The 11,011-nt window shown below is 45.6% G+C and overlaps 2 protein-coding genes across 6 annotated transcripts in view; both read right to left on the bottom strand.

Moving 5' to 3' along the window:
* The window catches only part of SRSF5 (serine and arginine rich splicing factor 5), an 11,755-nt gene extending 4,602 nt beyond the window's left edge, over positions 1-7,153 (bottom strand). Inside the window, exon 1 of the mRNA XM_031553636.1 lies at positions 7,146-7,153. Coding sequence (XP_031409496.1) covers positions 7,146-7,153 — 8 coding nt within the window. The remainder of the gene's footprint in view (positions 1-7,145) is intronic.
* The window catches only part of SUSD6 (sushi domain containing 6), a 78,741-nt gene continuing 71,687 nt past the window's right edge, over positions 3,958-11,011 (bottom strand). For all 5 annotated transcript variants that reach the window (XM_010711528.2, XM_010711526.2, XM_019615640.1 and 2 more), the window contains exons 7-8: positions 10,586-11,007; positions 3,958-8,960 (exon numbers count right to left, since the gene is read on the bottom strand). In XM_010711528.2, the coding sequence (XP_010709830.1) occupies positions 8,935-8,960; positions 10,586-11,007 (448 nt within the window). In that variant the 3' untranslated portion in view covers positions 3,958-8,934. The remainder of the gene's footprint in view (positions 8,961-10,585; positions 11,008-11,011) is intronic.

Here is an 11,011-nt window from a genome sequence, read left to right on the forward strand (position 1 = left end):
GGCCGCGGTGAGCAGGTGCGGCTGCGCCACTCCGAACAGCTGAGATGGGGGCGCGCCTCCTCTTCTTCCCGCGAGCGCGGGGTGCAAAGGCTGAGCGTGACGTGTCGGCTTCATCTCTTGCTTAATTTACAAAAGGTGCGGAGAACGTAGGTGATAATAGGAAACAGAAGGATGGAGCAGGCTCCCCTCTGCTGAAGTTTGGCTTGCCATCCTTAAACTCATTGAAGTCACCAATGAACCACTGAGGAAGCTGTAGCATCGCCCTGAGCACTTTGCTGCCAGTAGGTGCAGTGATGCTTTCATCGGCAAGCTTGCCTTTGGAGGTCAGAGGCAATAGAACAAAAGATTAAATAATCAACGTATAAGCACTTTCATCCATTAAGCTGCTCACACCAACAAGCAGGCCCTTGGCAAGCTGTTTCAGACCAATCCAATGCTCCTTATTGGAATTACTAATCTGTGGAGAAGGGGAAAAATAGAGATGTGTTAAACCTGGCTGTAGGAAAGAAATTCAGTGCTATGTCACATGGCATTTTCTTAAGCAAACAGGAAGATGCCAGGATAGAATTCACTGTATGATAGGAGCACAAATTTTTCAGCATTTGCATTCAGAATAGCTCCTTGACAAATTCAAGGACAACTCCTTTGCAGAATGAGGAAGCCCTGCTCAGCACAGGACTGTTCAGCACCTGCATTAACAGTTCTAAGCAGACCAGAGCATGCAGTGCTAAAACATGCAGGAGAATCAGCCTGAGGAGAGATTCAAGCACTGCGAAGACAGGATGAGAATTCAGAAAGAATCTGACAAAGAAAAGCAATGATTCAACAAGATGCAAGGACAGGGGCAGGCTATGTTTAGAAAGGCTGATCCACCAGGACAAGGTCAGAAATACCCATCTGGGAACCAGTAACAATGTACGAAGGTTTGAGTTAAATCTAAAAGTAACTCAATATATAAACTGACATTGCAGAATCAGCTAAAACCTATTTTGGGATTTGTCTACACATATGGTATCCAAGGGAGAAGTGCTGATCTGCCTCATGATAGTAAGGTAAGTTTTAACAATAACCTCACGGCTTTCATGTGGCAGAGGAGTGCTCAAACACACATATGGTTCCCATACAGTTCATGAAGAGAATTTGATGGGAAAAAAAAATCACACAAAGTTGTGTGTGTTGTAGTAGACTCCAGATGTAGCAAAGCTGTGGTATAGATTACTTTGAGATATCTTTGAGATGTCACAGCAAAACCCTTGCAGAATGCTGGAGTGTTGTCAGTACCGTGTGTGGTTTTTCGTGTTTATATTACCTGCGGTGCTTTTCTCTTGCCTTTGTCTGCTCTTCCAGTCTCAGCAGGGTGGTATGCGTCCCATCACTTGTGGGTTTACACCTTCTTTTTAGGTTAAACTAAGCAAACTCATTAAGCTGTCATCACAACAGACTTTGAACAAGCTGTTATCTTGCACAGGTAAAACACAGAGTGTGAAGAATAGAACTCACACACACACATACATATGTATAAATATATATGACACCCTGTCTCCTCTAATCTTCTGAGAGGTCTTGGTGGGAAACCAGCTGCAATTTTATCTACCGTGTAACCATCCAGTAATTATGCTCTGCTGGCAGAGGAATAGCAGCAAGGTTCACATCTGCATCTGCACCAGAGAATTTACCTTGGAAGAGCCGTGGGGCAGGGCTCTCCTGCCAGGCACTGTGCCCCTGTGGAACTTCTGGAAAAGGGAACATAAAGGCCCTCACCCAGCAGTTCCAATAGACTCTTGTTAGAAATGCTTCTAACCTCAATAGCTCAATGACAAACTAGCTCACAGCTGTTTTATTTAAAGTCTCATTGATCTTTCTCTGCTGGGAGCTTATAATGAATAGCAGACCCTACATCACAAATATTTTCTATGGAGACAGGCAGAGGAAGAACACTGGGACAAGGCGAGCTTTCTTTAGTGAGCAGGGAGGAGGGAATCCCCCTCAAGCATTAATATCCCCGTTCCCTCACCCGACTAGAAAGGAGACACATAAAGGTTTTAAATAACTTTTTAGGTTATGGAATCCAATAAAGCAAGAAAAGTACTTTGGGCTTTGGACATTAAAAATATATATATATATATTTTTTTTTACTCTGAAAATTGCAGAGGAAACTGCAAAAGCTGCCCAGAAGGGTCTCACATTAGGAAAATTTGTCCCCTCTCCAATAAGAAACAACAGGACACTGCTCCAGAGAGAGCAGCTTGCCCCATGCTATGGGGACAGGCAGTCTCCTCCACACAGCTGGAGGCCTGTGTTCCATCTTGCATAAAACTTGGCACTCAGTTGCGTGTGACGCTTGTGAAAGCACGGGAGCAAACATCCATCCTTGAAAAGTCATGCTGAGTCTGTGGGTGCTACTGCCAGGAGAGGTATCTCAGCACTGCGTGCCCCTTCAACTAAACCCCTCCTGTGCTCCCTTAGGTCTCATTTTTCCTGCCTCATTCTTAAATTCCTGATGTCGTAGCCAAAGAGAGCAGCAGGTCTCCCTGCATGACCGTGTCAGAGCCCCACTGATCTGCCTTGGACTGGAAAGCAGAAGTGCAGTCCCCCCCATCTCAGATCTGCTTGCCACAAAGGCAGATAAGGAGAGCGTGATTATGCAGTGCGTGCTGCCTTATTCCTCCAAGGAGGAGAATCAATGTGTCCCCTATTACCACACTGGTCACTGCTCTGGGCGCAGCCTGCTCTGACACAAGAGGGCTCACCTCCAGCAGGAGGCCCCACTGCAGGGAATGCAGCCTCCTAGGGAAAGCAGCCATTGAAGGAGGTACCTCCACAATACAGTCCTGCTGAAGATTTAAAGCCGCAGTTATAAGCAGGGCTAGCAAGATAAGAAGTGCAAAACAACACGAGGGCCTGCTTCTGGCTGCCAGCACTGCTGCAGCACAAGGCTACAGCCAGCAGAGAACACAGGTGGCACAGTTTAATAACTTAAATAATTTAAAAGCCATTCCTGGAGGCCACTGTCTCCCACACGGCACTGCCTGGCGCCAGGCACAGAGCTCCAGTTTCAGTATGAAACCACAGCAAGATCAGTTTACTGTGTGGGAATTATTTAAAGAATAAATGGAAACGGAAAGAAGACAGATGTCAGCTCTTCCCTTGTTTAACCTGCCTGCTCCTTCCCAGAAGAAAATGCATATGTGAGTACACAAACTGTTACAGCATCTTTCAGGACTCTGCTTTGAACAAGCTGACCAGGATGATCTCATCTCTCCCTGCCTTCCCTTCTTCCCTTTCCTATCCCACTGCTTTTAAGTTGATCTGTAAGCAAGGAGATTCCACCGGCACAGTCACCTCAAGGGGCAGTATTACCTTGGAACTTTGAAATATTGCACTAACAAAGAACTGCATAGCTTTGACCTCCGGCTCAAGTTGGAATCCATTCATCCCTCTACAGTTTCTCTCCTTGCATCAAGTTCAGATCCAACCTCAGCCCCCACTAAGGACCTCCCCCCAAGGCTCTCACCCAGCCCACGTCCCACGCCATTCACTCCTTGTGCTGTGTTGCTGTTGCCTTCTCCACTTCATGCAGGCACCCAGGGTTCCTGCATTTCTATCACTGCTGCTGGAAAGCCACATACTGGTGCCATGTCCTCTTCATCTTGGCTGTGTGGCCGCTGGCTCTCTCTCAGGTAACACAGACTACAGCAGCAGAAGTCTGGCCCAGCTCCTCACACTGCGACACATAGGCACAGCAAGGGATGGTTTTGTTCCCAAGCAAGGTCACTTTGAGGAATACCACCCTCAGAGGGATGCATCAGCTCTGTAAACTCCTCCTCTGTTTCAGCATCCCAAGCTTCAGCATCATCCTCCAAATGAACGGCACTTCAGTTCTGCAGCACTCACTCTGATCTGCTACACCTTCAGTCCATGAGGCCCGAGCAGTTCGAAACACAGACAGATCATAGCTTCACTTCAAAAGAACTTTTTTTTTTTTAATTTAGAAATGCAGTTATATACAGAGAACAATTAAATTAAACTTTGTACAAATATTAAAATACTATCTTCACACCCACCGCAATGTACAGGATACCAGAAAATATATATAAAATAAAGCAAAATAGAACTGACTGAGTGACATCCTGCACAGTATCAATTATGGTCTTGTTTTTAATCCCACATACATATGGAGTACCATTCTGCAAATAATTCCATAGTGGTGCAATACAGAATTAAAAAAAAATAAACACATACAGGAAAAGAAAAAAAGATTAATGCACCAAAGGCAACCAAGCTCTCCTTGCATTCGCACCAGCAGCTACCAGCAGTCCGCTCACCACAGCACAGCACAGCTGCTTCCTAGGCAACTTAGCTTTCTGTTCTTTTTGAGTGGGGAAAAAAAAAAGTGAAGTTGAGAATCAGAACCGAAACGTTTTCCAGCACAACTCCATTGCCTCTGTCCGTGCCTACCTCAGGATGGAACCAAAAGCAGAGCCTACGAAAAGAAATGTAAAAGCATCAGGACCCTGCTCTGGTGGGCATGGATGTGTAGGGAACCTGCAGCAATCCACCTGAAGCAGTGCTGAACATAGGGCCTGTGTGGGAAACTGTGTGGGAAACTGTGTGGGAAACTGTGTGGGAAACTGTGTGGGAAACACCCTGCTCTGAACTAGCTGGGAGGGCAGGGGTGAAGAACTGGAGGAGGGCTCATCTCCTGTATAAAAATATGCCTTAAAATGAAGCCCCCTGTAGGAAACCTCTATGCAGTTTCAAAGCATTTCATAGAGAATAATTTTTTCAAACAAAGTTCTTAGGCAAAGAAAGGTTTTCTCAAAGAACAAGTTCAATGTGCAGCTCCCTGGGAAGGGCTGAAGGCTGAGGCTGGGGTGAGGTCAATGTGGAAAATGGTTAGGGGTTTATTGCGTTTATATACAGAAACCAGAAAGTGAAATCAATTTAATCTGATATCTGGAGATAATAAAAAGGCAGATTCTATAGAACAACTTCTATCGGAACATGAAAACCAGGCTTTGCAAGCCTGTTCCAAGGTCAGCAAGGAGATCTCAGTGTCCTACTAGTTGTACATTAATACTTTTATCCAGCAAGCCTAGGGGCCTGCTAAATCCAGACAAAGCACAACTCCCTTAGAACCTGGTCATAAAGGCATTGGCTATCATTAGCCTGCAGCATACTTCTCTTATTGGCCACAGCTCTTCCTCACCCACCCCAATCCCTTCCTGTATTCCCTATTCTGCACTGCACATCACTTAACTAACATGTGGTTACTTCCAGCAGCCCAGCCTGCTGCTCCCTCAAAGCTCTGCTCCTTGCAATTGTCCTCATTTTTCTATTGCACGTAGTACTTTAAATTTCTGACTTGCCCTTTTATTTTTTAAATATTGGACCCCAAAATAACCTACCAAAAAAAAAAAGTAAAAAGTGCTATTTTTATTCTTCCACTGTAATTCATTTTAATGTTCTTGCATTTCATGGGGCCAAGCACAAATGACACAATGTAAGATGATTACGTCAGGGACATAAAATAAGAAACATACTTCCCTCTGAATTCTTTTTGTCAGGTGTAGGTGGGAAAAAAGGTGGAAAAGAAACCAAAGCAAGACACCCACCATGCTGCATCTTGTGAGGTTGAGCCCCTGCACACCCCATCAGCACACGGAGACCTCCCTGTGACAGCAATCCTTGGGACACTCTCAGAGACGACCAACACCCTGCAAGAGCAGGGCTCAGGCTGAGGGATCCTTACATGTCAGCCCTTGCTCTCAAAAGAGAAGATAGGATTCTTCAGCTTAGTTAATCTTCCTAAACCTCTGTCCCAAGGCCTTCCCAATCCTCCACAGAATAGGAACAAAAAAGTAACAATCACTCGTTGACCAATAAATGTCAACGTCCTTAATCCCTCTCCCCTTTGGAAGAAGTTGCAAACGCAGCTTAGGTTCCTCCCCCAACCATTCTACCCTCTTTTATATGAAAATATAAAGCATCCTGGGAGCTCCTGCTTCATCCCCAAGCAGACAAACAGAGGCTGACTGTTAGTGCCTGATCACAAGACCTATGCTTGCTTGTTTTCCTCCTACCTCTGCATATTTTTCCCAATTACTAAAGCTGTTTTCCATAATTTCTGTAAGTGAAACAAAATGAAAGCACTCCCTCATCTGTGCAGCTTCCTTCTCTTCCCACCCAAACGGAATTTTTTTTCTCCTAAGCTGGCAGCTGCTTACTTTCTAACAGCAGAGAGCAGAGGCAGGACCACACAGTACGTGCTTTTTGCTAGCTGAGCAGGCACTCATCCAGGGCAAGGTCAGCCTTGCAATCAGCTTCCAGCTTCATTAAGGGGTTCTTTCACCAAACCGGTACTGAGCCAAAAGGACTGCTCCTTGCAGGAAGGCAGCACACGCCTAACTTCTATTCCCTGATTGCTCAGGTTTGAGTAGGAAGGTCCTTAAGAATCTAAGAGCAACTCCTGCTCTGAGCTGATTAGGTCTTAGAAAATACGTGACTTAGAAAAGTCACATATTCTCCCCCTCAGCCTTGCAGTTGCTCAGTCTCTCCACATGCCCTGATAAAACCAGTGAAAGAGACAATTTTAATTATTAAGGTAGGAGTTCAAAACTAAATATAAACATTTCCACTCTTATTTTCCAAAATGTCAATAACATGTGTAAACATTATCACTCTATAGTCCTTGAATACAAAACAAAACAGCCCACTGTAAAACAACATGGGATTTTCATCATTTCAACTGAACAAAAGAATACTCAAACCACCCAAACTGGATTATCAAGTCCTCGTGTTACTGAAAGATAACATGAGCAACAGGGAAGGAAACTTAAAATGCTGCATTCTTAAATTATTAATATCCCTCTGAACAGGGATGAGGAAAAAATGATCCTTCCATCCACAGGCACGCACTGACCCAGCTGCCCTAGGATTAAGCAGCTAATCAGAAACAGCAGGTGCAGGGCCAGACACTGCAGCCAAGCCCTATTTCCAGGAACCAGAGCTAAGCCACAGCAAATATTACTTTATTTTTAAGGTATTATGTCACTTTTACTAAGTGGTCTGACAGCATGATCTTGGAGCAACAAGGATGAAGACAGTAAAACAAAAGCAAAGCAGCAAAGAGCACCCCCATTTACCTGTTCATTGCCACATGACATATAAGGCTGTGGCATTTTGCTCCTTCAACTCAAATGAAAATTTAGCAACTTCTCATGCTTCTCTGGCTACTTCAGGATGGTTATGACAACATACCTGCATTTAAGAAGCCAACTTTTCCTGATAAAACCAGTTCCATGGAACCCAGTTTCCAGACCATCCCTCTAAAGAGGCAGCTCAGATCTGTGACTGGATCACCTACCCCAAATGAAGTAGATTTGCTGCAAAAAATGAAGTCCCCTTAACAGCAACCAGGATATTCTGACCTGCTGTAGGTAACTGTAGGGAGCAGAGGTATACATATTTTTTGATTTTCTTTTCCCTGCTACCAGAACTTAAAGTGATCTTCACAATTTATGTTCAGGATTAAGCTGTGGTAACCTCTGGTCAGTGTAGCCAACATTCTCTTGCAGCAACAGGCCACCTGTGTTGTACTTGGAAGAGACCTTGTAAGTGCTGTTGACCCCAAGCCAAAAAGAAGCAGCCCTTCTCTGTGAGCCCACTGAAGCCCGTCAGGACACAACAGCAGACACTTGCTATACAGTAGCCTCTTAGGTGGTATCGAGGGCTCAGGTACCAAAACACCTAATGCAGCTGGGAAGGTAACTTGGGACTGCGCCAATGGCACTAAGTATTCACCACCAATGGGGAAGTTTATCTTGACAATTTCAAACACATGAACTGCTTCCAGATTACATCTGAAAGCATTACCTCTGCCTGAAGATCTGACCAAAGGAACGTAAGCATTAGTGCAGAACCACCTTCACTGGAAAAGCTCTGTAAGACACACAGTTTATTCAGAAGAGCAGGGCCACAAATTTGGTTCCATTCCTGATGCCTAAAAACAGAAAGTCAGAGCCTCTGAGCTTTCTGCACACTTTCCACTGGCCACTTCCCAAGGCTCTTCCACAATCTAACATCAGGAGCTGCTCTGGCACCAGACCAAAGCTGAAAGAGTGGTTTTATCATCAGTATAGTCCCAATCACAGCCTCCAGAAACACAGCATTAACCAAGTGGGCTGCATTAGTAGTGAAGGAAGGAGACAAAAGTGATTTTTCAGGAGTGGGCTCTTGTAGAGGTGTGTTTTGAAAAGGGGGCAGAGGGCTTTCCTATGTTTTGGACTTCTCAGCCTTCAGTACTCTAGCAAATCTCAACTGTTATTGCACAGCTAAGCTGCCTCGCAGCCTATCTCATTTGAGGCGCTCCTAGATATCACACGCTGCCTCTTACCTGGGATCCCTCTCCAGGCCAGTGTCAGTCCCAGTGAGGTGGTTTGTCCTGCTCTGTTATAAAGAGGATGCTGGAAGAAGAGCCTATATAACATATGTATGTATATATAAACTGTCTGCACCCAGAGAGCAAATGGCTTCTGCCCCTGCTCTCTGGGCAACAGAAGGGCTAGAGAGGCTGCCAAGCTGCAACAAGCCGGTGTGAGGAGGAAAAAGGCACAAGAAAAGAGCAGCTCTTCAGAGACTGCTGTCAAACATCTGGCTGGGGAAAAGGAGAGGAGAGCTCAAATCCACCACGTCCCTTGAGTCTCTGATGCATATGGAATGGGGAAGCCAGCGCTGCACCAACCCCACTGGTGCATCCAGGAGGCAACCTGGCAACATCCTTTGGATCTTCAGCTGAGGGCATCTCTGCTTAGAGGTATCCAGGGCACAGCTTGTGAGGATGGGGAAGGCTGCACAGAGTGCTTCTGTCCTGAAGGCAGGGAGGGGAGAAGGAAGAAATCCAAGAGCAAGAAGGCTAGACACGTACAGCAGGCCTCATGCTTCCTTCAGTAAGGGAATATCTGAATGGTGGGGAGAGAAATAAAATTTAAAAAAAAGTCAAACTTTTGTCATTCAACACACACCATAAAAACTACTCTTGCAAGACAGGGTCCCATTTCCATTATGTGTTAACACAGTACTCTTCTTGCCATTGTAGCACAGCAGAAGGGACCTCTGAAGGGCCAACCTGCCTCTGCAAGCAGGACCATCACCACCTCCAGTCTTAAAAATCTCAAATGTCTGGCTCTGCACTGCTCTCCCAGCAGGAAATATTTTCCTAATGCCCAATCTGACTCTGTCAAGTTACACTTCATGTTTCACCAGATTAAGCCCAGCTCCCTCCCAGGCCCCCAACTGTCTTGGCAGGCTTCCAATAGTGCCTGTCCAGTTTCCCCCACCTCCCTCTTAAACTGGAAGTCCCACAAGAAGAAAAAAATATTCCCACTAAAGCCTCAGTATTGTGCAGGGAAGGGTAATAGCTTCCTTCTCTTTTTTCCCCATGACCTCACCAAACACTTAGTTTTTCAACATGTCTGAGACAAGTTGTTTCTTGCTACGTCTGGAGTGGCTGAGGATACTCAGATAACACCTGCCCTGATCTGACTCCTCCAGTAGCTGGAGCTTCCTTATCTTTGAACCATAAGCACAAGCCTTATGGTTTTCTGCTTTATAGGGCAATCTGTTATTGTGCAAGTTACATCAGAAGCATACGTGTTTCCAGGCAGTGACAGAACATGACATAGTGCAGAGGTAACACACTGTGATAAGTATGCTGTGGACTCTCTTGAGTAAGCACCACTTTTAGGTTTCCACTGTTTACATACTGGAGGTTTAATGCCCATCTCTGTACATGCTGCCACTTCCACCCTTCAGTGGAAATCTCCTTTAATTGTTTTTATTGCAAGGCTTCTGGATGAGTTCTATCCTGAGCTACCTACAAGCCAGTTACATCTTTTTTTGTCTGAAGACACAGCAGTCTCTGCAGAAGCAATCTTAGGCTGCAGCTTCACACCGGCTCTGCCATTGTAAAGTAACAGCTTCAGGGTAGAACAGTGAAGTTAAGAACACAAGATCCTCTAACTATTAAAGAGACTTGTACCTCTGCTCTCTACAGTAAGTTCAAACACATTCCTTGTGTTTTTGTGTGTTTTCTCACATGCCTGGGCTGCAGCACCACATGTACTGTGACAGTAAGCTGCTTACTAAAGTCATTTAAAAATGAAGAAGCTTAAACATTACAAGGGCTTTGTATTTCAAGCATACCCCATACCCTCCCACTTCCACCTACTTGTTTTGCATAAATGCAGCTATTTTACTGCCTTTGCACAATGATGCTTGAGGTCGGCATTTCTCTGCAAATCGCTTGCTGAATCAAGATTGAGAAACAGAACCCACAGAGGGTGGTGACACACTGGAACAGGTTGCCCAAGGAGGTTGTGGATGCCCCATCCCTGGAGGCATTTAAGCCCAGGCTGGATGTGGCTCTGGGCAGCCTGGTCTGGTGGTTGGCGACCCTGCACATAGCAGGGGGTTGAAATTATTTGATCATTGTGGTCCTTTTCAACCCAGGCCATTCTATGAATCTATGAACCCCAGCATACTGTTTTAAGAGTCTCATATAGTGCTCCTTGCCCAAATCACATACCATCTGTGTATTCCTCAGAGGAAGTGAGTGATAAAAGGCTCTGTATGTCACTGCTTTCTGAGTCTTGGAGTTCTTTCTGTACAGGTCTACTGCTAGCCATCCCAGCTACCCAGGAAGAGGTAGCAGCCTGATGCACAAGAACAGTTTCAGAACGCTGAGAACCACTAGCTTCACACAGTCCAGAGTGTCCGGGGGCTTCATCTTCTCTATCAAGGCTACTGCGAACCCCTTGGTCCTGTTGCTGCATCTCTCTGGTTCCGTTCTGCCCAGCTCCCTCTGACAGCACAATTTGCACCCGGGAGTCCGAGGGTGGAATGCAGTTCCCTGTGCTGCCATACACTGCTTCTTCGTAAGATGGCAAGGCCACTTGGACACCATCCACCATGATAGAGACCTGATCCCCAGACACACCTTGGTCTCGCCTCA

The sequence above is a fragment of the Meleagris gallopavo genome, chromosome 5, assembly GCF_000146605.3.
Source record: "Meleagris gallopavo isolate NT-WF06-2002-E0010 breed Aviagen turkey brand Nicholas breeding stock chromosome 5, Turkey_5.1, whole genome shotgun sequence".
Lineage (NCBI taxonomy): Eukaryota > Metazoa > Chordata > Aves > Galliformes > Phasianidae > Meleagris > Meleagris gallopavo.